This window comes from Saccostrea echinata, unplaced genomic scaffold (genome assembly GCF_033153115.1).
Source record: "Saccostrea echinata isolate AGI-Se365-2 ecotype Australia unplaced genomic scaffold, CSIRO_AGI_Sech_v1 ptg000001l, whole genome shotgun sequence".
In the NCBI taxonomy this organism is placed as follows: domain Eukaryota; kingdom Metazoa; phylum Mollusca; class Bivalvia; order Ostreida; family Ostreidae; genus Saccostrea; species Saccostrea echinata.
Genome location: NW_026889750.1, coordinates 3,038,969 through 3,064,812, shown reverse-complemented (window position 1 = coordinate 3,064,812; position 25,844 = coordinate 3,038,969). Strand labels below are relative to the sequence as shown.

Genomic DNA, 25,844 nt, shown 5'->3' with positions numbered 1-25,844 from the left:
TATCTTCCTCGACGACATTCACAACATCATAAATATATTCAAAATCTGCCAACATCAATATATATAAGATTTGTGTTGATAGCTGCAATGAAATCATAAATAGAATTTGCATAAGAAAAGAAGTGTTTTTCTTAAAAAAGGAATAAATAAAATGAATGGTTGTGACGACATTTAATCAGTCCCCACTCTCCTCCATTTTTTCCTCGTTACTGGTTGACGACGGAGAAGGAGATGTGGATAACATCAGCTGTTTCCACCGAGCTTCAAAAAACTTCCTCATGTTATGTCCGGCGCGTCCCACCTCGGAATCATCTTCATTGAATGTCTGACAGTTATTAAATATCAGTCTGACATCTGCTGCAAAGTCACCACGAGTTTTGTACCTTAGGAGGCAAAGAGAATTTGTATCATATTTATTGACTGAACAACATGTAGAGAAATGTAAACAAAGTAAGCATGTCGTTTAATGCATACAAGTATCATACTAAGACCAGATTTGTATTACGCTATCAAATAAATTATAAGATCAACAAAGATATTTCAATTTTTGACCCATGAAAGGAAATCTGAAGATTTTTCTTCATACAAGAGATCAGTTTAACATTTTAAAATCTCTTTAACTCCGTAATTTTGACTACATACTGGTTGTCCCTGAGTTTGTTTTTCATGGTGGCAAAGTCCATTGGTTGTCGGATGTACTTCTTGTATGCTGGGAATTGTTTGAAATTGACGGGTTTTAGGAAAGGCCATCCTTCATCGTGTTTGTCCATCTCCGTCAAAATCAGCCTGAAATAACACAGTGCCTCCTTTATATAAGAATAAATGAAAGGAAACTTTCCATTCTTCTCGCCAACTCAGTTTATTTTTCATTAACAGAAAAACAAGTGGCACAATTCACATTTTATTCATTTAATGCACTCTATCCTTTTTTGGTACATGTATTTATTCCATGCTGCAAAATCACTTAGTTTTGTACGGTCAAATTTTCATGGTTCAAGGGAAAAATATTGGTTTAATGAGGTATAGACTTTACACTGTTTTAGAGAATTTTAATATTTCATGGGGAACATGAATTCATGGTTCTCTTCTTACCACGAAATCAACAAAATTTTTATTTTATTTTACTTCCTTTCCAAAATTGTTATCATTGCTATGACTGCCTCAAAATTTGCCCCTTACTCTATATGAATTTTATTTGAACAGTTAAACATACTCATAGTAAAGTTCCAGAAACAAATAATTTTCATTTGTTGAAAAATGTTTGAAAACTGAAATCAGCGAAAATGTATCTATGCATTATAGTATCTTCATTTTTTGCTATAAAAATGTCATAATTGCAAATTCCATTTTAATTCACATAGAGAATTGTGGTCCAATATTAAACGTATTTCTCTGTTATAGTTACCTGCAAACAGTCATGTCCTCAGAGTGCTCGGCAGCCTGTCTCTTTTTCTCCAGATCCTTCCCTCTTTTCTTCTCCGGCTTCTCTGAAGGAGTACTCTCCATAGCTGATCTACTCCCAGCATCTGAATCCTTTCTCTCTCTCCCAGATGTGTTGTTATCTTTAGTTTTCTTTTTGGGACTTTTCCTTCCTTTTCCCTTTTGACCCTATTAAGTGGTTCAAATACAAGTATGTGCATCATGGAAATTGCAGAAAAAAATAAAATTCACATTAGTTACACATTTCTGTTTGCTTTATTTGTGCATTAAAATGAAAATCATTTGATTTGCATGCAGAAATGTACAATTAAATAAACAGCTGATTTTAAGCTTGAATCAGAACTCTAACCTGGTTGACTGCACAAGCCGGACACACCCATTTCCTAGGCATGCGAGGTAGGGGTGGATCTAAGCAGTCAAGGTGAATGGCACGGGGACACATATCGCACTCCACAATCCTCCCCATTCTTTTACCACATACCACACAGCATGGCTCACCAGTGGCCTAGCGAGACAAGTAGAACAAAAGTTCACAATAAAGCCTTATGTTCCATAATGGGTGTATAGTCATTTTAAGCTGACCTGACTGATCATTTAAAATGTGCTGTACATTACGTATTCCTGATTGTCAGCAATAATTATACTTATTCCATAAGGTCTGTGTTCCCTACCTTTGATATGCATTCATAACAGTACCAGTCTCCCTCTGGAATATTTTCCATCTTTGGCTTAAAGAGAAAAGAAAAATAACATTCACGTAGTATTGCATTTGCACAAGAAACCCGATGGAAATAAAAAAAAAATTAAACAGTAATCATGTTTTTTGTTTGCCTAGAAGTTGTAAGATTAGACATAAACCTTGAAGCAGTAGGTGTGGTACCCACGATCACAACCGTCACAGAGGAGAAGCTGAGCCTCGTTATCATCTCGACGACATAACTGACACAGCTGTCAACACAATAAATAGGTGTCAATTTTAATATCAATCCGAATACATTAATGCACAGACACAAATATATTTAACAGATTTATAAAAAAAATTAATTCGGCTTGGTTCTTCAAAAATTTTCAGGAAGGGCTATCATTTATACTACTATTTGCACTGATGGCATATTAAATCTGTTAGTATTCATACAAATATTTTTTAAGAGTTTCCAACGTTGCATATGACAATTTGATGAATAAAATAGTTTCTGGAATTTGTAACTATATCAAAACTATGAATACATGTACATCACAATTAAGTTATTTTTTCCCATAACAGTAAAGCATATAGAGAACTGCATTTATATACAATACTTTTATTCCCTGATTTGTACTATTTGTTACCCACCACTTTCATTATGGACTTTTCCCAGGATATGGACTTGTTGAGTAGGGACACACACAGAGACAGTTGGGCGGGGCTGGAGGCCTTGGTCACGGCATTCCTCCACAACATCAGTCCCTGGGATATCTGGACGGGGTCAGATGGCTTACCCTCCTCATCTTCCTCATCATCATTCTGGCTCGTGTTAGCTGTCATGTTGGCCAGGTTGATCTGAACCCTGGAGTAATTGAGAAATGATGAAAAATAATTTTTTTTGTGATATCTTAGAAACAACATCTGAATCCATCTTATATTTTTTGTCATAAGCACAGATGCATGAATACACTGGAGCAAAGGTGGAGAGCTTACATAACAAATCAATTATAAACAGATTATAATTTATTCTTATACATTATAGATTCTTATACATTACAGACTTTTTTTTTAGAATGATAGACTGTGTCATGCAGTTAACAGTTGTGTGAAAGTCAGTCAATGTATCAGGTCTCAAAAGCTTAGTGGTTAGAGCACTGGCACGGTACATCAGGGGCCCTGGGTTCGAGTCCCAGTTGAGACTTGATTTTTGACCTTCTATGACAACTGCATTTACAGTGAAAGCTTTATCTTTGAAGTGGCTACACATTTTACAGGTTTTTGCTTATTCTTATCCATGATGCTCCAGCAGTCAGAACTATTTTCGGTTAACCTTAATTCTGCAAATTGTTGTCCCTCTCTACTACACAAGCACCCTGAAAATATATGAACTTGTACTTACTGCTTACACAGTGGAGGTTTGAGGTAGCGTCTTTCTATGTTGGGTTCTAGCTGAGCCAGTTTCTCTATGGCTGCATCAAGTGGGTATTTCTCATTTGGTCCCAGCTTCTCATGGTTAAACCTGTCTACCAGTGTAATGTTACCCTCATCGGAGATCCTCTGAGGAACTTTCCAACCCTAGTAATTAAAGAGAGAAGTAAAATTTAAAATTCAAATAAGCACATTAGAGATACAGTATTTTTGATATTATTACACTATCTATTTTAAAAGGATTACAATTAAATTCAAAGTCTTTTTATTATCTTTTCCCCTTTTTCTCTAAACAAAATTTGAAACAACATTACTTTAAGTCTCTTCTATGTTAAAAATCATACAATAGTCCTCTGAAAATCAGATTATGTATTTGATGCTATGGTTTTCATTGATACTGACCTTGACCTGAAGGCTGGCTGAAGCAATCCTCTCCTCTAGATTCTCTACTTCCTCCAATGCCTGAAGCTCCACCTGGTGACTGAGATCAGCCAATCGAATCTTCTCTTCCTCCGGATCAATGGATGTCTCTACCTCCGTGTTCTCTTCTTCATCTACAAAAAAATAATTTATTACATTTACAGAACATATTCTTTAAGACAGTGTCCACCGGTAAACAGAAAATTTAAGTACATGTATTCTAATTACATCATCCAAACTTTAACTGCATTTATTTTTTTCAATATGCCACATAGATATCAACCTTTCTTTTCTGATGAGGTGTCCTCTGAGGACTTCATGTCCTCATCCTTTTTCTCCTCTTTCTCATTCTTCTGTATCTCCTCCGTCTTGTCCTCTTTCTCCTCATCATCACTTGTGTCAGACACCATGCTGTACACTGAATAATATGACGTGTAAAATTAGCAATACAATCCAGGATATAAATGCATATGTTTTCATTTAAAAAGAAGGATAAAAACACCAGTATATCTGATAATTTAAAGTGCTCCCTACCCTCTTTGTTGTCTTGTTTACAGGAGGAGCAGGCATGTTCTAGACATTTCTGGAGTGACTTTTGGAGGGATTTCTCTCGGATTCCCCGTGGATGAAGATTCCTGTGGACTATTTGCACTTGCCTCTCCTCAGAAATCTTCCACCATCCTTTCTGGACCTCTGTCAAAAACAATGGTCAAAGTAAGGAATATTATCTTTGGAGATTTTAATTTTTTTTAATATATAGAACTTGTTGAAAAGAAAATTTTGTTGCAGTTTCCTGTAAGTAAAAAAATTAATGTTTAATAAAGAAACACTGATATTCATCAAAATCATATTCTTGTCTTTCTATACTTATCACAAATAAGCTCACCTTCAGGAATGGGTTGTGCTTCTCCTTGTAATTCTGAAAGGAGGGATTCATTCTGTTCCAGAATACTGGTGGCTGGGGTGACCGTTTCTGACCTTGGGGTGTTTGGAATCTTGAATGAGTCATTGACACTGGACTGTGCTGTAGAGTTGAGAGACATGCCACTAACATCGGAGGTTCCAAACAATTGTGACACATTGAAAGATGAGAACGATGGGCTCTGAACAGGAAAAGAACTGAATGAAAGTGGTGATAAAAATGAGTTCTGGAACGGACTAGGTAGGATTGACATCTGGGAAGACCCATGTGTCATGGACAAATCATCACACGGAAGTCTTGGCAGAATGCTGAACCAGGGCTTCTGGCTAGAATTCTCACTGAATGACTTAATCATCTGATCTGGGGTCATCGGAACCAAAGGAAACATTGGGGACGGGAAGAGACTGCTTTTGCTGGAGGGTGATGCACTAGTAGAAGTACTGTCCTTTTTCAGTAAGGAGTCTATGCTGAGGAAGTTATGCTTGGCATCAGCTGAAGATGGTGTAGAGGACTTTGGTTGTTGATGAGCTGGCAGTGGTGTGGATGATAATGTGGATGAAGATGCAGATGACAATGACATACCACCAAGCAGTGAGGGACTGGCCCCTGAGATGGGTGGTGAGAAGAATGGGGAGGGGGCAGCTGGATAAGGGGATATCAATGGGGAGGCATGAGCACTACTGATGATGGGTTTAATGTCACTGTCTGACTTAGAGCTTGAATGACCAGGCTGGCTACTGGAACCATTTTGTAGATGTGAATTTGTGTCCGAGCTTTCACTAATTGCACTATTGCACCTGGAGGTAGATGGGAATGAGAAATCTTCTCCATTACACTTGGGCACTGAGTTTTCTGTTTTGACAGAGTTTGATATGTTTTCCGATGGCCTAGTTAAGGTTTGGTCAGATTTACTGGAATTTTGATTGGAATCACACTTTTCTGGGATGAATCCTTCTGATTTTATCACATTCTGCACATCACATTCATTTCTTATTTCTTTCTTGTACACAGGAATCTTCAATATGTCCTTCCTTTCTTTCACTTCCTCTTTGACTTCTGTTTTCACTTCAACAGGTTCTACCTTTACTTCCTCTTTCACTTCTTCCTTCACTTCCTCTTTCACTTCTTGTTTCACTTCAACTTTTACTTCCGTTTTCACTTCCTCATTCATGCAGCTACTTTGAATTTCTTCATCAAAGTACCCTGACTCCTGCCCCTCAATATACACACCCCCTGCTGTAGGCAGCACCCAGTAGCGACGTTTGTAACGATCCTGACCCAGGGATATTGCACGAACCTTATGTGAAGCCTTGAACACTTTTGCACGGTACTGAGCATGTTGCTGAAATAAAGATAGTAAAGATTGTTGATAACGAAGAGCTGCTAATACAAGTACTGGTATGATAAATGTAGTTTTAACTTTTCCTAAGTACATGTACTCCATACAAGCTAAGAATATTGAATTAATCCACATTTTTTTTACCTTCTGAAGTTTTTCAATTTCTTTTTCACATTCCTCATATGATGTTGGCTCTTCATCCTATTCAAGAAAATCAACAGGAAATGTTGAGAGATCCTGTACATGTAATTTCAAAATCAAAAGAAAAAAATATTCAGATTTTTACTTCCCATACAATTTTTTCATCTTAAAATTCCTGGATCCACACCATATTTTCAAACCCCGTTTGAATCCTATTCTTAAGTTTATCACTGGTATGCACCAATCTTTACAACTTCATTTATCTTCAAGCTGATATTTTTCATGAAGACCCTGTCCCCTATACAACTCTCACCTCTCCATCTGCCTCATTCGCCCCCGTTTGATCCTCCCCTCCACTTTCATTCCCACTCTCTTCTTCTTTTTCGTCTTCTTCATCGCTCCCTTTCTTGCTGGTCATCTGAGATGTACTTTCACTGTCTAGTGGTGGAGGCTTGGGAACACTCTTAAACTTCTTATTGTGAACAGCCTTCAGTCTGTCACAAGTAGAGAAATTTCATTACCATAAATTTAACAACCTGTCCCTTTTTCTATAATATTTAGCTCTGTGATTCTACATAGAGGTAACATATCTTTCTGATGGCCCACCTTCTGAGTTTTCCTTCCACAACCCACTTGTCTCTACGTATCTCACCCATGTGTTCCAGCTGCTTTTCTATCTCCCTGTTAACAGTAATACATTAGATATTCATTACTATATGGATGTAAAAGTGACTCACTCCAGTTCCTGTTAATATTGAAGGTTCATTATACAGGACATCAATCACACAACATCAATTCTTGTTTCAGTTATTCAGCCAATATATTTTCTTTTTTTTTTTTTTTTACAATTCCATACTAATAATAAACACCTACTTAAGCAGATTTTTAAATTAAATTCAAATTTATTAAAGTTTAAGACAGGATTTTTCTTGATGCTTACAAGACAATGTGTCTTCCACACAGCAATTCATTGACAAGGAATGCTAACACTGAGGCTTTCTGAGATGTGGTCAGGGATTCTAGTGGTTTAGAACTCAACCAATCACTCATCTGGAAAAAAAATAATAAAATCAGTTTACGAGTAATGCAAAACTAAACTGTCATATCCCCAAAAATGCTATATCAACACTGCCACTGATAACAAATCAGCTACAGCAAGGAATGTTCATTTATAACCTGACTCTTGCATTAAAAAAATGTGTCTACAAAATGTCAAAATTAAAAATAATGAAATAAAAATTCTAAAACCATAAAATATAAATTCTTAAAATTTAATTCAATCATATAATTAAAATTTCTAAAATTTTATTTGAAATCACAAGAATAAAATTCAAAAAATTTAATTAAAAATCATAAAATAATTTTTTTTTCCAAATTCAATTGAAAATCCTAAACTTTTGTGTTTGATCTCAGGTACATAGTGACATACTTCATTTGGTTTTCCATTCCTAGCAATGATAAAAATCTTCAGAATCTCAGACACCACAGATTCAGTGATGGGGACATCTGCTATTTTCTGACCAAGGCAAGTGGTAGCCTACAAACAAATCACAGGAATGTATATATGTTTGTAAATGCCTATTTTACCCCTCAAGTTTACACCTAAACAAAGTTTAATACAAGCGATAGTGATAGGCTTAAAAACTGTACAGTGAATGTCTTCAACTGCTCAAGAGAATTTATTAGAAAACAACTAGTAAAGGTTTTTTTTTCATTCAGTCAGAGTACATGTACCTAAGAATACATGTACAGTAAGACAAAGTTACAGCAAACACACTTATAATGAATTCACCCTTAAAGCAAAGTGATTTTCATTTCCTGTGACTTTAAAACATATCATGAACTTTACAAATATAACTAATTACATTTATATCCAATCAAAATTGGTCATCCCCGGCACTTTGTTATAAGCATGTTTTACTGTATAAATTTTCCTTACTTCTCTAGGGTTGGGTACCCCAGGTTCCCGTACAGCATACTTCAACAGGTGGCAGGTCAAGGCCATATAGTTCTCCCCATCTTCCTCTGTGGCAAACATCACTTGATCCTGGAGGGATTTAAGAGTGGGTAGGGTATCTTCATCTTTAAAAAAAACAAAAAAAAATCCAATAATTTTAAAAGTTTAACCAGACAAACCATAGATTCCCACAGCTTCTTAGAGCACTTTCCATTGGCACCTCTGCATGCTTGAATTTTTTTTAAAGATTTTCATATATTCTACCTTTTTTTAAAAAAAAATTTCTACCTTTGCTTTTTTTTTTTATAACGGTCAACTTACAAGTTAATTTATAATTTCAAAGCATTTGCTTTTTGACTGATAATTACCAAAACCTAAAGCATCCTTGAAATTATGAACAAACTCCAAAACCATCAAAATATCCCCGAAGGCCACAGCATCCAATTTACATCCAGGAATTCTCCCAAAGTCAGGCAATGCCTACAACATAAACAGTCATGTAAATTCAAATATCCTATTTAATCAAATTAGGCATCATCTCCTAACTTTGTCAAATTGTAAAAGTGTCTCTCAGAACTCAAAACAACTTTAAAATGGGTAAGATCGAGAAGTTTTTGCAATTTTCTGACACAATTAATCAGCAGGTATTAGGGAACCTACCCTATGGTCCTTCAACTCCATGTCCTCCACAGGTTTCTTCAGCTCTCTTGCTAGCTGTAACTCCAGGCGTCTCTGTTCCTGAAATCACACAGACATTTACATGTACACTTAAATACAAACTTGATCATGGCAGGACTATTTGTAATGTACATGTAATTTCAAGAGATTGAACCCTGGACAGAGGCATATACGTACAACCATATCCTTACATACAAACTTGATTACTGATAGATTAACAATAACTAATGTTTTTCAACAGATAGAACCCTGAAGGTTCCTAAAATATTTACCATCTTTTTCTCTCTGTGTAACCTCTTTTCCATCATTCTGTCCTCTTTCAATTTATCTTTCTGAAATGATGAAAATCAAGATAAATTTACATCTTTAATTCTGATGACTTCAGCCCTGTGGGAAGGGGGGTTGTTGTTGTTCCCCCTCCTCCCATTACAATAATTTTACCATAGAATACCATTGCTAATTTAAGGTTGTGCCCCCTCAATAAAGTCTGATGACCTTTCTTTTTTGCTTGTCAAGGAATTTTAGTTGATCCCCCCCCCCCTGCACCAAACCACCTCTCTTTCCAACTGATATTGCCTCCTACTCCTACAAGCCTGGACTTAAAAATTGTCATAAGTATGGAAAGTTTCAGTTAAAACAACTTACTGCCTGTTTCTTTTGTTGCTCTATTGCTTTCACCAACATGAAATGATGTCGTTTACGCTCTCTCTCCTAGAAATAAATAGATGTGTAGGTGTATCTATTCAGTATGGGCAAAAATAGCTTTTCATTTTAATTTAAAAAAAAAATTTAAATAAATTTTCAAGGAAGTAAACAAACCTGTTCCTTGACTATGATGGCTTGGTGCCTTTTCATTTCCCTTTCCTAGATAAAAAAAATAACAACATGCATGTACATTGTATATATGTCCTGAATTAGAATATATGGCAAATATTCACATTTCAGCATAAAGGTCTGTACTACTTTTTTTCTTCTTTTCAGTATAATCAGAAAATCATTATAAAAGAAAGGTGAAAATATCTAGATGAAGATAGCTTCAGATTAAAAAGATATTACCAGGTATGTGATAAAGGAAAAGTTATATGTGACATTTATGCAATTTGCAACTCAAGGGAAAAAAAATAATGAATATATACATATGCATGTGGCAATTAAAAAAGAAAAACCGAACATGGGTTAAATCTCATATGGTAACAAATTTGCCATAGAGAACAAAGCTGAGCAATAGGGAAAAACCATCAAGGTAAACTATACAAAATTTTTAATTACACTTTTACATTATTTTTCACATCATAAATGAAATCATGAAACAATCTCACTCTATTTTCCAATCCATCCCTTCATTAATTTAAAAAATCATCCAGTGATTACTATGTAGCTAGTACAGATCAATCTTTTTTAAATTCGTGACTATTATTTATAGTATATGGATATAAGCAACACTCTGTACTTGAGAATACAAAGGATTTCACTCCAGCCTGCAGTATTTTCCCTATAACAATTTCCCTCTGGTATGATAAATAGTGAAGATGTGCTTATTATACATGTATTTGGTATTTTGGTACTGTATATTTTATTATTGTATGTTTGTGGAATCAAGTAATGGGTGCACAGTAAAACTTGTTTAGTACTAACATGGATATAGCGAATTTACGGACATAGCGAATTTTTTTGCAATCCCCAGCAAATTTCTTTACAATTTCTTGTTAAAGTTTACAGATACAAAGAACTCGCCTATAGCTTATTTATGGTTATAACGAACTGATTCTGTATCCCCTAGAAGTTTACATTTTTTATAGCGAATTTTCAATGATCTTAACTTTTGAAATATTGAAATGAAATCAATTTTGTAAGAATGTATATTTGAACTCTGAGGTAAATTTTGTATTTTATACTTCCCTAAATACATTTTGAAGTCATACTTGAAGGAAAAAATCTATATTGCCAATTGGCTATGTATACTTTTAGGAATTCAGTATACGGATATAATGAATTACGGATATAGTGAAGTAAATTCGAAGGTCCCCAGAACATCGCTATAACCGAGTTTTACTGTAATATCTCCATTAAAATGTCTTTTGATTATGTGTCAAACTTAACATACATGTGCATGTGTATTATGCATAATCTTAAATATTCTACATTATAATAATAATATAATAATAAAAAGGACAAGAAAAAAAGCACTACTTTATCAAAAGCTTTCATATTGATAATGTAAGCTAATTTGAACATACAATGGCATTGCCAAAAACATATTCAAAACTACAAGCTATTAAAATGCATGAATATACAAGAAATTTGATTTAAATAAAGAGAAAACTACATTGAAAGAGAGAAATATAATGCTTTTTACAGGGTCCAGTTATAAATGTATAATAAAAAGCAAGAAATACATAACAGCCCTTATAAACTACATATATACTGAGGGCAATAAAGGGAGGAAACTAGCTGTTCAATATAGATGTATCTACAGAGTTAGCCTACTTACTCTTTCAAGATGATACCATAAAAGGTTTGACTGTAACAAATATTCAATATAGATCAAAATCAAGGCAATTTTTCTAATTAAAAAAAAAAAAAATAATTACACACTTTCTATTCACAGATTTTCTTTTATGATATTTTTTTCCCCATGAAACATTCATCTGAATATGTCAGTTATAAAACACAACAACAATGCTTAGCTCTCCAAGGCAAATTTGCAACAGCAATACATGAGGAAACAAAAAAGAAAATCAACTAAAAGTTTGAGAAAAAATAAAAAAAAAAAAAAAAAACATTTGAAAAGATTTTAAATAATGGTAATAAATATACTGCTGTGTCAGCTGTGATAACAATCTTTTTACACTTCTGAAAGTAATAAATCCTTAGCTAAGTCTGCCAATATATGGAGTCCTGTAAAGTTCATAACAAACCTAACAGGCTGCATAAAGATTGAAATTCCAATTTTTGCATCAAAAGCTTTAAACACATTGAGTCTACAATTTCTTGAGGCATTTGATGACAGAAATATTTGACATTCTGCAAATATTTAATTTTAAGAATATCATTTCAGTATCATTACTCCATTTGTCCAATGTCATCCAAATGCTATTATTGACAAAACATAATAGCACCTCATACTTCCTATTGGCAAATGGCTTCAAAATTAATATTTGAAATATGATTACATTCAATTATTGGTTTACGAAATCCTAATTCATATTTGGCATTTATCATGAAAATAAGATAGGTTTTGATATTCCACATGGTCTCAATCAAAATAATTCACAGTGGACATTAAAGTGGCATGTCCCCTTTGCTTTAATTTAACTTTTATCTCAACCTTCAGTTAAAAAATCTCATACCTGTATTAATACAGAAAATTCCTAGGTAATAATATTAATGAGCAAAGAGTTGTTGCCCTTTGAAATGAAATATGAATTCATTACTGAGCACATGGCAAATACATTTTTAGTCCCATTAAAACATCACATGAGAAATTATTTCAGGTAAAAATTCTATAGATAAGATAAAGGACACACAGAGCATTTCACAGTAAGCCTTAACATAAGACTGAGTCTGTACGTACCTCCAGAATCTGTTGAGCTCGCATCTCACGCTCAAGTCTCATTTGTTCCTGTCTCTGCTGTTTCTCCTGTTCTCTCAAGGCCCGTAACTGCTCCTTCTGCTTCTTCTTTTCAACAGCTGTACAAAAAAAAAAATTTAAATGTCAGGACTTGACTTCTCAGGGCAGTATAAAAAATTGTGTTACTAAATTAGGATTTTATATATTAACTCAGATCAAAAAAGAAAAGTTTTCTCATTTTTACATGTAAAGTACTTTAAAAATCTAAAATAAAAATGTTACATAAATTCACTGTACTGTTCGAACATTAGACTAAAAACTGATGCATTTTACTTGGTATGAATACCTGAAGAAAAAGTAAAATGTCAACATATTCAGATATTTTAAGCATCATTCTGTGATGAGTCCAGCATGCTACTCATCAGAAAGCACAAAGACATCCAACAATCATGTGTCCCACAAGCTCAGTCAACAAAAGACAAACGTCTTAATGCAATAGGAAAAAATTCTGATTCAGAACTCGACATCAATGTCAATGGCATCAAAATGTTCTTTGACTCTCCTACTTTGTCTGACAACGAGTATGTTTCAAAATTAGTTAATGTTTTTAACGCCTCATCCAAGTTTCACTTTCACATTGTCCGTCACCATTTTCATTTTTATTTAATGATCGCACTTGAACACGTACATGCATTACATCATATACATTCACCCCCTGTTATTTATGGAAAAGAAAGCACATAAACTACATGTATTAGGGTAAAAAACATTATTTTTGCATAAGCTGGGAAATGTTGAAAAAATCAATTAAAGCAGAGAGAAAACCACTTCAGAATGTTAAATGTGTTAATCGTGAAAAAAGCATTTACATTACCAGAAAGCAACCTGTTTGTCAATAGCTTATGCAAAGAATTTTAAGGTTGGAAGTTAAAAAAAAAGCACAGAAAAAAAAACTTGCAGAGTTATCCAAAATAAAATAAATTTTTCCCAAGCAAAACAAGTTAGAGCTTTGAGGTTTACATATTATTCAAAAATTACAGTAACTTCTGCAATATTTTTGTTTTTAAAAAAGTCAAAACAAGCAACAACAAAAAAAATGGTAAAAAAGCACTGGATTGAGGCAGCAAAAGACACAGGAAGCAGTGGGCAGGCCAATTCTGATTTTGTCTGACCTGAGGCACTGGGGTCACATGACAGGATGTTGTCAGGAAGGCAATACATCTGTGATTGCCAGTCAGTAGAAGATGTGGAGGGAGGTTCGGGAGGGTCACTACCTCGTAGTTCCTTGATTTTATGGACTGTATCTCTCTGTTTCTGTTTCTCTGCTTTCTTCTGTAGCTTGAATTCAGCAGCACGTTTGGCCATCTCTGATTTAAAAAAACTTCCATTCACAATTTCACATTTTTCTTCAAGATTTGGCAAGATTTACAATGTTTTGGTAGCACTTCTTTTATACATGCAGATTCTGCAATACCATTTTTATTTGAGAATTCATAATTATAGCTTACATACAACTTTGGAAACACAAAGTTTTCTTTCTTTAAAAAAAAAATTTCACATATTGAACCAGAAGTCTCTGATGAGACTGTAGCTCTACTGGTCTGTTTGTATAACAAAAGAAAAGTAGCACTTGGATTTGAAACATTGCAACATGCAACAATAAATAGAATTATGTATCTTAATGTAGTCTACTTTTGTGACAAGTTATATTGAAATCAAATGAAAACTAGGAGTAGCAGCGTTTTGAAAGCATTTCACAGAAATTCTATTTTTAGTACCGGTAACCATGACAACACCATTCACCCAAATTAAAAAAAAAACAGAAATACATATTATGTATCGTAGTGTATTCTAACTGTGTGCCAAATTAGATTGAAATCAGACCAAAATTGTAGGAGGAGTAACGTTTTAAAGGAATTTCACAGACATTTCTATTTTAAGTAACCATGGCAACACTGTTCATCGAATTCAAAAACCAATGCAATAAATTATGTATCTTAGTATAGTCTTCTTGTATGCCTAATTATATTAGAAGCAGACTAAAACTGTAGCAGGAGTAGTGTTTTAAAGGAATTTCACAGAAATTCCTATTTTTAGTAACCATGGCAACACCGTCCATTGAATTCAAAAACCGATGCAATAAATTATGTATCTTAGTGTAGTCTACTTGTGTGCCAAGTTATATTGAAATCGGACCAAAACTGTAGGAGGAGTAGCGTTTTAAAGAAATTTCACAGAAATTTCTATTTTTAGTAACCATGACAACACCGTCCATCGAAATCAAAAACCGATGCACTAAATTATGTATCTTACTGTAGTCTACTTGTGTGCCAAGTTATATTGAAATCGGACCAAAACTGTAGGAGGAGTAGCGTTTTAAAGAAATTTCACAGAAATTTCTATTTTTAGTAACCATGACAACACCGTCCATCGAAATCAAAAACCGATGCACTAAATTATGTATCTTAGTGTAGTCTACTTGTGTGACAAGTTATATTGAAATCGGACCAAAACTGTAGGAGGAGTAGCGTTTTAAAGGAATTTCACAGAAATTTCTATTTTTAGTAACCATGGCAACACCGTCCATCGAAATCAAAAACTGATGCACTAATTTATGTATCTTAGTGTAGTCTACTTGTGTGCCAAGTTATACTGAAATCGGACCAAAACTGTAGGAGGAGTAGCGTTTTAAAGAAATTTCACAGAAATTTCTATTTTTAGTAACCATGGCAACACCGTCCATCGAAATCAAAAACTGATGCACTAAATTATGTATCTTAGTGTAGTCTACTTGTGTGACAAGTTATATTGAAATCGGACCAAAACTGTAGGAGGAGTAGCGTTTTAAAGGAATTTCACAGAAATTTCTATTTTTAGTAACCATGGCAACACCGTTCATCGAAATCAAAAACCGATGCGCTAAATTATGTATCTTAGTGTAGTCTACTTGTGTGCCAAGTTTTATTGAAATCGGACCAAAACTGTAGGAGGAGTAGCGTTTTAAAGAAATTTCACAGAAATTTCTATTTTTAGTAACCATGGCAACACCGTCCATCGAAATCAAAAACCGATGCACTAAATTATGTATCTTAGTGTAGTCTACTTGTGTGCCAAATTATATTGAAATCGGACCAAAACTGTAGGAGGAGTAGTGTTTTGAAAAATTGTTTACAGACAGACGGACAGACAGACAGACGGACGGACGACGGACACCTTACTATCGCATAAGCTCTTCTGGTCTCTGACCAGTAGAGCTAAAAAAAAGCTACAATTAGAAATAATTCAATTCAAAGTAAAACGAAATAATTTTTATTATTAAACACACCTTGTTGTTCCATCCGTTTTTTGAGTTTCTGCTCCATCATCTGCTTGGCTAGTTGAATCTGTTTGTTCTGTTTTTCCTGCCGTCTGCTCCCTTTCATCTGTTTGATCTTCAGTAACTTCTGTCTCTTACTCTCAATCAGGGCCATCCTCTGATTCACCTGCTCATCATTCAACTTCACAATCTCCTGGAAGAACATTTCTCATAATTCAAATGAAAATCACAATAAACTAATGCTAAAATTAAGTAAAATTATACAAGTAGCTGCACTTTACCCTGAGCTCAAACCAATGAATTTAAAGTATATGCTCATTTTTGTATTAAGTAAATGCACTGTCAAATGCAAAATACCTTTGTGTTCAAAGGGGAAGGGGGGAGCTGAGTGAAAAAATAATGATATTTATAACTGTTTGTACAAGTACTTACTGCAGTCCCTGCTTGTCCTTCAAAGAATTGTCCAACTTTTACCCTTGTGTTGAAGGAGAAATTTTCTCTTCCAAACTCTTTAATATTGTTCCTTTCAAGATACTGAAACGAAGTGCATAAAAATCCTAAAGTCTATTCTTTAATTTTTAACTTAAGAAAATTTCAAAATAGGTAAATCTAAAACATATACATGTATGTACATTATTCAATGTGGTCCTTGATTCTACAAGGTTTATTAAGACAGTGTGAATACAAACTTTTCATGTTACCTTGTAAGCCATAAATCTACAGTTTACTAATTACATGTATATCTTCTACTCTTTCAATTAAATCTTTACCCTCATGACATCAGGAATAGTTTTCATTTTCTTTCCACAAGGCCCATAGTAAAGAACTTCCCCAATGAACCCCCTCTTGCCGATAGCATGGATAGTGGTTGTGCGTCTGAAGCCATTATCAAGAGGGATTTGTAAGGCTGCCTCATCCATCTGGACACGAGGCTTCTTGGTAGGTGAGGTTCCTCCTAAAAAAAATGTGATACAAGTTGAATATTGTCTAATTCATTTTTTTCCTTAGGATTCTATTGAATTACTTCCCTTAGATCATAAGTTCTCTTAAATCCATATAATGGTTAATGTCCAAGTATCTCTCCATTCCATAGAAGTAATGGAGCCAAGGCCCAAAGGGGCTGAGGCCCATTGCTTTTAAGGAATGGAGAGGTACAAGGATACTGACCTACTTAAATCCACTGTTTGTCAATATTTACAACACATGTGATTTAATTAATCAAATAAATATACTTTAACATAATTTTTCATCTCATACGGTACAGAAGGAAGTGTAATGAAGTTATCTAGTAAATACCACTTCGATATTGGCTTAGGTAGCATAGTGTGACGAGTGCTCAACTATGAAGCAAAGGGTAACTGGTTCAATACCTGGTAATGCCCAACTTTTTCATACAAAAATATGTCCAACTTAAAATTTTTCCAAGCACTATCAAGTTTGCACCAAGAAACCCATGTAGGTACGCAAGAGAGAATTTGCTTTTATAAAAACTGTGCTCTCATTGTGATTTGCAACTCCCCATTCCCCCAAAAATGGAGTGTCCAATCAAAAGAGTGATGTCACAAGTGGATTTTAAATTTTAAAAAATCAAGTCTCAATAATCATATCAGGTGATATGACTAGTGTCTTTAAGTATATAAATCTGTCTGAATATTCTCATAACACTCACCCTCTGACATTTCATCAGCACTCCTTTTAGAAGCTGAGCTCCCTGCCTCAAAACTGTGACCATGGTGATCATTAGTTGAGTCTGAGATCTCACTCATTGAGTCCATGCCTGTTTGGTTCTCGTTCTCGCTCTCTGAACCTGTGGATTCTCCAGATCCCGAGTCGTTGGAATTCTCTTCTTCCAACATGGCTCGGACTTTGGCCTCCAGTTTCTCGTCCACAGTCATCTGGTTACTGGGCACAGACTCTGACTTCAAAGCCCCTTCATTTCTCTTCTCTTGTAGCAGCTACAATTAATAAATCACACATGTTTCAGTTAAAACATCCTTTAAACTAAATCCCAGTACCCATACCTTCTTAAAAATACTTTTTTAACCTACCAAGCTCACACAGTACAATTGAAATACTGCCTATTTACCTGATTGATTTTCAGGGAGGCTGAGGGACGTCCCTTGTTGGGTTTTTCACCACTTGCTCGAGCTTTTCGTTCATTCTCTGACATTTTCAGGAGCTGCTGAACTTTCAGTGTCGTCTCAATCTCCTTCTTTTTCTGGTCCTCCAGTTCTTTTTTCTTTTGTTCACTCTTTTCTTGTTGGTATTTTAGTTTGTCTTTTGCTCCCTGCTTCAAAAGTTCTTGTTGTTTCTTTTGATACTGCAAAAATCAGTAAAACTCTATGACAAACACATATAAAGGACAAAATGAAAAGACGTAAATCCTACTCCTGTAATTCCTGTAAAAATCCAACCAATACAGTATAAAGGGTAAAGGAATAAATGCTGCTTAGCTTTTTTAAAAAATCCTGCCAGTAAATCTTGCTTATACAATACAATGAGGAATTTCTGCACTTAACCTTTTTTTGGCAGAACTGTACTGTTCAGTCAAAATGCACAATGACAGAATTGTAAATCCTTAAATAAGATAACTTCAGTAGGCTGAATGGAAAAGCAAAAAAATCAAAAAAAAAAAAAAAAAAAAAAAAAAAGCAGCTGACTTTGCAGGATTTCCTAACAAAGTTGTCAAGCCACAGAATATACCTGTTATATGGTTACACATTAACGGAGTAAATTTTTTAGACTTTATCACTATACATCAAAGTTTAAGCTATACCAGTAGAGCCAGATCTATCTCCTGTTGTTTTTGTTTCTTCATCAGTTTGTGTTCCATCTGTTGAATTCTAAGGTTCGCTTCCAGCTGTACTTTAAGGTCATTTTTGTTCTTCTGCTGCAAAATAAATAGCTTTCATATAAGAATACTCTGATCATTACAAAATAGTAACAGTCCAAAACAACTTTTTAAATCTGTATCCATTTCAATATACATGTATCATTATTTTGGACTGGTAAAAAAATTTCTGATAACCAAATTTTATTCGCATGCAAGAAATAACCATGAGTTTTGTGACCTTGTTTGAATCTCAGATATTTCTCGCAGGGAACCAATTACAAATGTACCATAATCGAATGTTTATTTATGTAAAATATTTCTGCCATCACAAAATTTAAAGTTACATATAAATTTCACACTGAAGAACTGCAAAAAAAATGTTGTTTTACAATTGACTTATGAGAACTTTTTCAGTAATTAGGCTTAACAATTTTTTACACTGAAACTTGAGATAAAATGATACTGAAGAAACTCAGTATACCATACAAAACAACATTTAAATAAATCATTGTAAAAGTGAGAATTTTCATAAAGGAAATAATGATTAATTTTAGAATTACCTCCTTTATCGAAGAGTCATAGTTATGTTTTAGCTATAAACTTGTTCACTTTTTTTCTAAATGTAAAATCCTTTTAGTCACTAACTCATGTTTTATTAGCCAATCATATGTCTTTATAGTAAAATCTTACTAATAAGGCTTCCTGTTCTTTCTCATGCTTCTCTCTCAGTTTCTTCAGCTGGAGTTCTTGTTTCAGCAGAGTAGCATTCAGTTGTGCCTTTAAATGTTCAGCATCTTTTGGCTGCAATACAATACATTTTGGATAAAATATTAATCTTTTTTCTATGTACTCTACATGTAAATCTCTGACAATTCTTACTGTTTTTTTACCACAGTTTCCAGCTTTGATGTGACAAAAACAGCCATTCTGTATAGATGTGACTGAAATCTCATCAAATCTCCAAATTTAACTGAACTGTATCACTTACATCTTCCTCAGTTTCTGCCTGTGCCTGCTTTGGAGGTCTTCCTCTGCCACGCTTCATTGGCTGCATGATGGATGGCCGGATACTCTTGATGGGTTTATTCTGTACCCTCTGTCGTATCTGATCAGCTATTAACTTCTTCTTTAGTCCATCAATGTGTATGGAGGGAGGCTGACTGTTCTTTCTGGAGCTCTCAGATTCATGATCAATCACTTCTTCCTCCTCCTCTTGGTTTCCATTGACAACAGATTTATTTGCAACAGATTCCTCCTCTGAATGGTCTTCTTCACTTGGATGATGGTCTCCATTTTCAAACACCTGAAAAAAGGACCGAATTTTACTTAAGGTTTTATCTTGCATTATGTACGCTTGTTAATACTGATCACGGAGTTGATTTACTAAAAATTGGAGGAGTTATGACTCTTCTTTCACAGTTTCCATTTATTCTTTTAAAATTCCCTCTTTCTGATAAATCATCAGAAAGAAAATGTACACTGTAGTGAACAAAAAGGTAAGATCATTACATTCCCAGAATTGTCTGATACCCATTTTATCTCTAAGCTTTCAACCTAATTCAAAGATATTTCTAATTCTAAAATGCTCCATCCCATTTTTCTCTACCTGTTCCTCCGTTGCATGCTTTCTTTTTGGACTCATCAGACGTGGAGATTCAGATGATGATGTTGTGCCATTGGTTTCTGTATGACATGGTGAGGTAGCAGATGGCAACTTTGATTTCTTGAGCTTCTCAGCCAGCAGCCTATTGCCTGCCAACAGAGAGCGCCCAGCCAGCAGGTTTTTTCCTGATAACAGACTCTCCCCACCACTAGTTACCGTGGTGCTGGTTTTTCTGCTGCTGGTGCTGTTGCTGAAGCTGGTGCTAGTTGTGGTTGCTATGGTAGTGGTGGCCTTGGTGATGGTTTTTGGTGAGGATTTTGGTGTGTCTTTGGAGGGAGATGAGGAATGTGATTTACTGGAAGAACTAAGCTTTCCTGATAATTCTAAAAAAAAATTATGTGCATAATTTACTGTTATATAAACTACAAGTCTTCATCTTTTCATTCATACGATTGCATTTTTATCAAAATGAAATTGCAAAAAATACTCTCTAGAATAGATTTTACTTCTGTTGGTAATAGGTATTTACTGACATTGATTAAGCCTGAAATTGTAATACAAAAAGAAAATACATCAATATACATGTACTGGTATATGCCTTGGGAGGAAAAAAAACAAAATTTCAAGTCTGCAGAAAGAAAAAGGTAACATAAAGGCCCTATTTAGCCCTCTTTTTAGCATGACATTTCAATCAATGCAATGGTTCATGAACAAATCTGTATCAAAATTTGAAATGATTTTATGTAATTCCACAAAAAAAGTCTACAGGGAAGTTGAAAAAATTCTGAATTTCTGCAATTTTGATTGCTTTTGAATATATTTTGAAGTACATTTTGCTTCAGAAAACACAGAGAACAAATATGCTATCTTAAAAAACTTACATCAAATACACTATTAAAAGACATTTTTCTTAATGCAGAAATCAAAGGTTGGGTTTCTCGTGATTTGTGTTTTCCAAAGCAAAATAAAAATTTATCAAAACAGAGCATCTGGAAAACAGTTTTAATGCTATAATTCAAAGTCAATATTGGTTTTGAGTTAAGGGCAATTTCAGGTATTCAAATAAAAAAGTATTCCAATTTTAATCACTACTTTATTTTCACGGCAAATTAGGGGCCAAATTTGATCCTTACCATACCTTGTCCTTTGGCAACACACACAGTCTAAATAAGTACTGAACAAGAAAAATTGATAAAGCATGTAGAAACTAAATTAAAATAATGTATATTCCTCAACTATAATTTTTCAACTTCAAGAGTAATCCAAAATATAAACAAAATCCCTTTCTCTACCACACAATAGAAGAGAAATATTCCACTGAAAGCAAACCAGAAAAGTGGCAAATGAGGTTGAAATCCTAGCTGTTACACTACAATATAAGCAGACTCATTTTTGCAGCAAAATATGAAATAAAATTACATGTTGAAGAAATTAATCAGCAAAATTATCAAACAGAAAGGTTATAAATATGATTCATTTAGCAAAAACTTTAAAAATTGTAAATTCAAAATATCAAACAAAGGAGTTGTGAAACTAATTATCAGCAGCATAAAAACTAAGAAACTTTACAAATATCACAAGGAGAAAAAGAATGACCAATATCTTACTGTCTTTGTCTGACAGTTCTACTTTTGCCAAATCTGGGATTTTTATTGAGAGTGGGGCCCCATTAGGGGGCATCTCCAGATTGAGGAGGGGGCTTGTGAAGCCTGTACCTAGAAGAGAGCCTGCAAAGAAATCCAGATTTCTCTTGTCAATGTCTGTGACCCCCGTATGTCCAAAATGCATCATCTATATTGTTTATTTAAGCCAACAAATCTACATTACATTGTTATAAAAAGAACAATTGACTCATCCCTGTATTTCTAGGTTTACTTATAGTCCATAGCATTATTGTAATAGCATCCTCAATGACATTTCTTAACATAACTCTCACTTCACTCACAAATTCAGTACATATACTCTATGACATGATGAATATGTAGAACATGTAGAATATGAATTCAAAATCACTCCAAATGCAGGTTTACTGCTAGTGCAGATTAAAAACTTCTCCATAATTTTATAAACTAATGCTAGTAACAGTATAGAGTAAATGTCAAGAAAAGTCAGATTATTTATCAATCCTACCCTATAATTGAAATGTAATATCTCAAACATCAATATCTCAAACGCCATGGAGATCTCAAAGTGAGTTGGAAGTCCCAACGACTTATTCTTTAAGTATTTTAACCTCAATGTCTCAAATCTTTTGGATATCTCAGTTTTTTCTTTATTCTCAAGTTCATGATGACAAGATTTTACTATAATACTAATGGACATTCAATAACAGAATGACATATTATTAAGCCCAATTTCATAATGAAGAAAATGCTGTCTGCACCAATTACTTGGTGAAATATACCAGTCTTTTTGATGTGAAATATACAGCTAATGTTTACACTTGACAGAACATGTAATGTTAGTAGAGTCAAACCTTGTCATCTTGAACTCAGTGGAACCAAAATTATAATTAGATATCTGAGGATTCCAGACATACGGAAGTTAAAATGCATAAAGAAAAAGTGGTTGAAACTTCCCAACTCCCTCCAACATTTCCAGGGTACAGTTAAACTTCATTATTTCAAACACCAATATCTTGTAATACTAGAGATATGTCAAAGTAGTTTGGCAGTCCCAACAACATTTTTCATGTTTATACCATGGTTATCTCAGACCATTGGAAGTTTAATCTTGGTCCGGTCAGGTTCAAGATAATGAGGTTTCACTGTATCTGAGATTTCATGTTAGAAATTCTTAAGTTCCGCTGTATAAAAATGTTGCTGCCATCATAAGCCCAAACTCTTGATGAAATTGCAATAAAAGACCTTCTGTGATCACATTGATCTATAAATAAATGTGAATCCCTTACCAGGTGGGAGGCTGGCTAGACCCCTCTCCCCCAGTTCCCCAAATAGGGAGGAGACAGGAAAGGAGGGATAGTGGCCCAGGAGGGAGAAGGTGCCGGGCAGGTGGGCATAAGGCATGCCGAATGGTGAAACACCTGTGAAAATACAAAAAAAGCCATAACATTTTACAGTGACCCCTTTTACTTATTAATTTAATATCATGAGCAAAACATATTTCCAATTATTATTTTTTTTTTTTTTTACATAACTGAGAGATCATATGTTTATGAATGTAACAATATTTCCTGTTCCTAGTTTTGAACAATAATTTATCTACTTAACAAGCTACAAATATCACAATAGATGGCTGCATCATGATTTTGATTGTGGAACTGTATATCGCTGACATTTTGCACAAATATGAATATTGTTTCCTGACGCAAACATTTCATCAGTATCATATGAAACTAGATAGAAATATGAAACAATGTTTGTATCTTTATTTCTTCCATTATTTGGTATTTAGAGCAAGGGCTCTGCCTCAACATTGTAAATCTTTTCTTTAAGCAATAAGCCTTACATCTGGTAGATTATAGATGTACATGGCTGTACTTTATATTATTATGCACATGTACAAAGCAAGCAGGCAATATAATTACCATGTAGCTTTATACACTTGGCAGACATGATAATCAAATCAAACAGTTTAACAATGAACCTATACCAGGAATATTTCCTCCAAATACTTACCCAATAAGCTGCTAGCAGCAGCATTATCAAACAAGTTGTGACTAGGTTGTGGTGAACTTTTCTCTTTGTTTTCCATGATACCTAGGTGAAAATGAAATTGTTTTAATTGTCAATATGAAGAAAACACAAGAAATAACAGTAATGTTTTTCAATTATCACATTGAACCACAAATGCATGAGATAATTACTCCATTAATCTCCTTTTTTAAAAATTTGTTTATTTCAGATCTTAAATTTTAATAAAATTTTTATTTCCCATAATTGTTTACCACTGCAGTACGTCTATTTCATATTTTTCAAAACATTCCTTTTTTCAAAAACAACTCACTCTTTTAACCTTACTGGATATATCTTACACACTTTTCATCCCTTAAATTTTATGTGACTGAAAGTTGAAAGTTAATTATAATTCAGACTCAATAGTTATATGCCTTAATCCCTGCATTTTCAATTGAGGTTTATAATCAAAGACTTGGCCAATTTCAGTCCATTAAAACAACTCTCTGGGCTTCTGTTCAGTAGCTTTTATTCCTATCTTTTATCTGTTCACCAGCAATTGTCACACACAGTCAAAGACTTGGAAGTGACAATATGGATTTTTCACAACGGAATAAACAGCAGTCTGTTTTTTTTTCTTCTCATATTATTTTTTTCCCTGCCTCTCTCAACTCCACAGCTCAACATTCAAGTGGAAAAAGATATTCCTTTTTTTTTTTTAACTCTGTGTATTGTATGTGTGCCATTAATAATCGGCTAGGCTTCATATTGATTCTGGGCACAGCTAAAGAAGTATAGATACAGACCGGGATTAATTTATTTATAGCATGATACCATTGCCACTCTATCTTTCTTCTGCACTCTCCTTCGAAATTTTTTCCTACCAATTGCCATCAAACTTTCTCCTCTGTGGAGAATTAGCAATATACTGGAACTGAATTGCTAACTGTTCAGTACATTCATCTTGTGGTTTCTCAAGATGTGCTGCTGACGATATATTTGACCAAAAAAAAATCATCCCAGCTTAAATTTGTTAACATTTTATGGTGGTCTCAAATAACCTTGCTTGGTAGTTCAGACACTGCCTGCTAGAGCTTGTAAATTTTCCTTTGATTCCAAAGACAAACAAATTAAAAGAGTACCAGAATCAAAGAGACCACTTCTCGAAAATTTGGGTGGCAAGGATGGTTAATGAGAAGGATTTTCTATGCCTCTAAAAAAAAAAAAATACTGCACAGCAGTTGCTTGAAAAAAAAAAATACTAGTAGGACTGGCTTGACATCAAATAATGTCACCATGACATGAAACACTACACCGGATAATGACTACAGATAAGCCAAAACAATTACTGGGTTTATACTGTATTTATACATTCACTATAAATCTATAGGTGAAAATGGTTGAAATTTGAAAAAAAAAAAATTTAAATGGTGATATTGTTCTTTAAACCAAGAATTTGTGTCATTTAACAATTCAGTGTGATCTAGGAATTATTCATATATCTGACTAATCGTTTTCAACAACTCATGTTACATTATAGTTGTATTGTATATCCTATACTTCAAGTTTTGTACTACCTTTATCGGGCTTTCAAACCCTTCACTAATTCATAGCAATAAAATCATTTCAGAATAATACTGCGGTATTACTTTTGTGAATTCAGTGCTCTGGTGTGCCATCTATCATGTAAATTACATGTATTTGTTTCTTTGATCAATAAATTTTCTTGATGCTTGTCATACATGGCTTGTCAATTTCTCATGTTGATCAATAAAACTCCTTGACAATTACATCTCTTTGGTTTTCTTGTATCTGGAAAAGTTTAGATCTAATGCCATCTGTGAAACGAAGAACTCACTCATTCAAGTCTCTACTT

At 34.1% G+C, this 25,844-nt stretch overlaps 1 protein-coding gene across 4 annotated transcripts; it reads right to left on the bottom strand.

Annotated features, from left to right (window-relative positions):
• Window positions 1-127: 127 nt before the first annotated feature.
• LOC133183090 (bromodomain adjacent to zinc finger domain protein 2B-like) lies at window positions 128-24,047 on the bottom strand. Of its 4 annotated transcripts, none has more exons than XM_061318034.1 (37): window positions 23,972-24,047; window positions 23,245-23,376; window positions 20,337-20,716; window positions 19,719-20,033; window positions 19,421-19,531; window positions 18,674-18,787; window positions 17,984-18,217; window positions 17,567-17,852; window positions 16,668-16,852; window positions 16,330-16,431; window positions 15,907-16,090; window positions 13,754-13,948; window positions 12,585-12,700; window positions 11,502-11,531; window positions 9,830-9,874; window positions 9,656-9,721; window positions 9,283-9,342; window positions 8,993-9,070; window positions 8,701-8,812; window positions 8,315-8,457; window positions 7,805-7,912; window positions 7,316-7,425; window positions 6,982-7,056; window positions 6,689-6,869; window positions 6,379-6,435; window positions 4,860-6,237; window positions 4,508-4,666; window positions 4,257-4,391; window positions 3,956-4,107; window positions 3,525-3,700; window positions 2,774-2,987; window positions 2,299-2,388; window positions 2,112-2,168; window positions 1,790-1,945; window positions 1,406-1,608; window positions 643-786; window positions 128-383 (listed from the first exon to the last, which is right to left on the bottom strand). In XM_061318034.1, the coding sequence occupies exons 1-37, from the start codon at window positions 24,045-24,047 to the stop codon at window positions 176-178; spliced, it is 6,567 nt and encodes a 2,188-aa protein (XP_061174018.1). In that variant the 3' UTR covers window positions 128-175. The 4 variants fall into 4 exon arrangements, with proteins under 4 accessions (XP_061174018.1, XP_061174044.1, XP_061174028.1 ...); XM_061318060.1 differs by having other exon boundaries at window positions 13,856-13,948; XM_061318044.1 differs by having other exon boundaries at window positions 18,674-18,784.
• Between the last annotated feature and the right edge of the window lie 1,797 nt (window positions 24,048-25,844).

What these genes read in the sequence shown, in the direction of transcription:
- LOC133183090 (XM_061318034.1), bottom strand. Translation starts at nt 24,047, where the DNA reads ATGGAAAACAAAGAGAAAAGTTCACCACAACCTAGTCACAACTTGTTT. An exon ending in AAGAACAGGAAGCCTTATTA is followed by an intron (nt 18,788 to 19,420) that starts GTAAGATTTTAC and finishes TTTATTTTGCAG; the next exon opens with CAGAAGAACAAAAATGACCT. An exon ending in GGAATGGAAAACCAAATGAA is followed by an intron (nt 7,426 to 7,804) that starts GTATGTCACTAT and finishes TTTTTTTTCCAG; the next exon opens with ATGAGTGATTGGTTGAGTTC.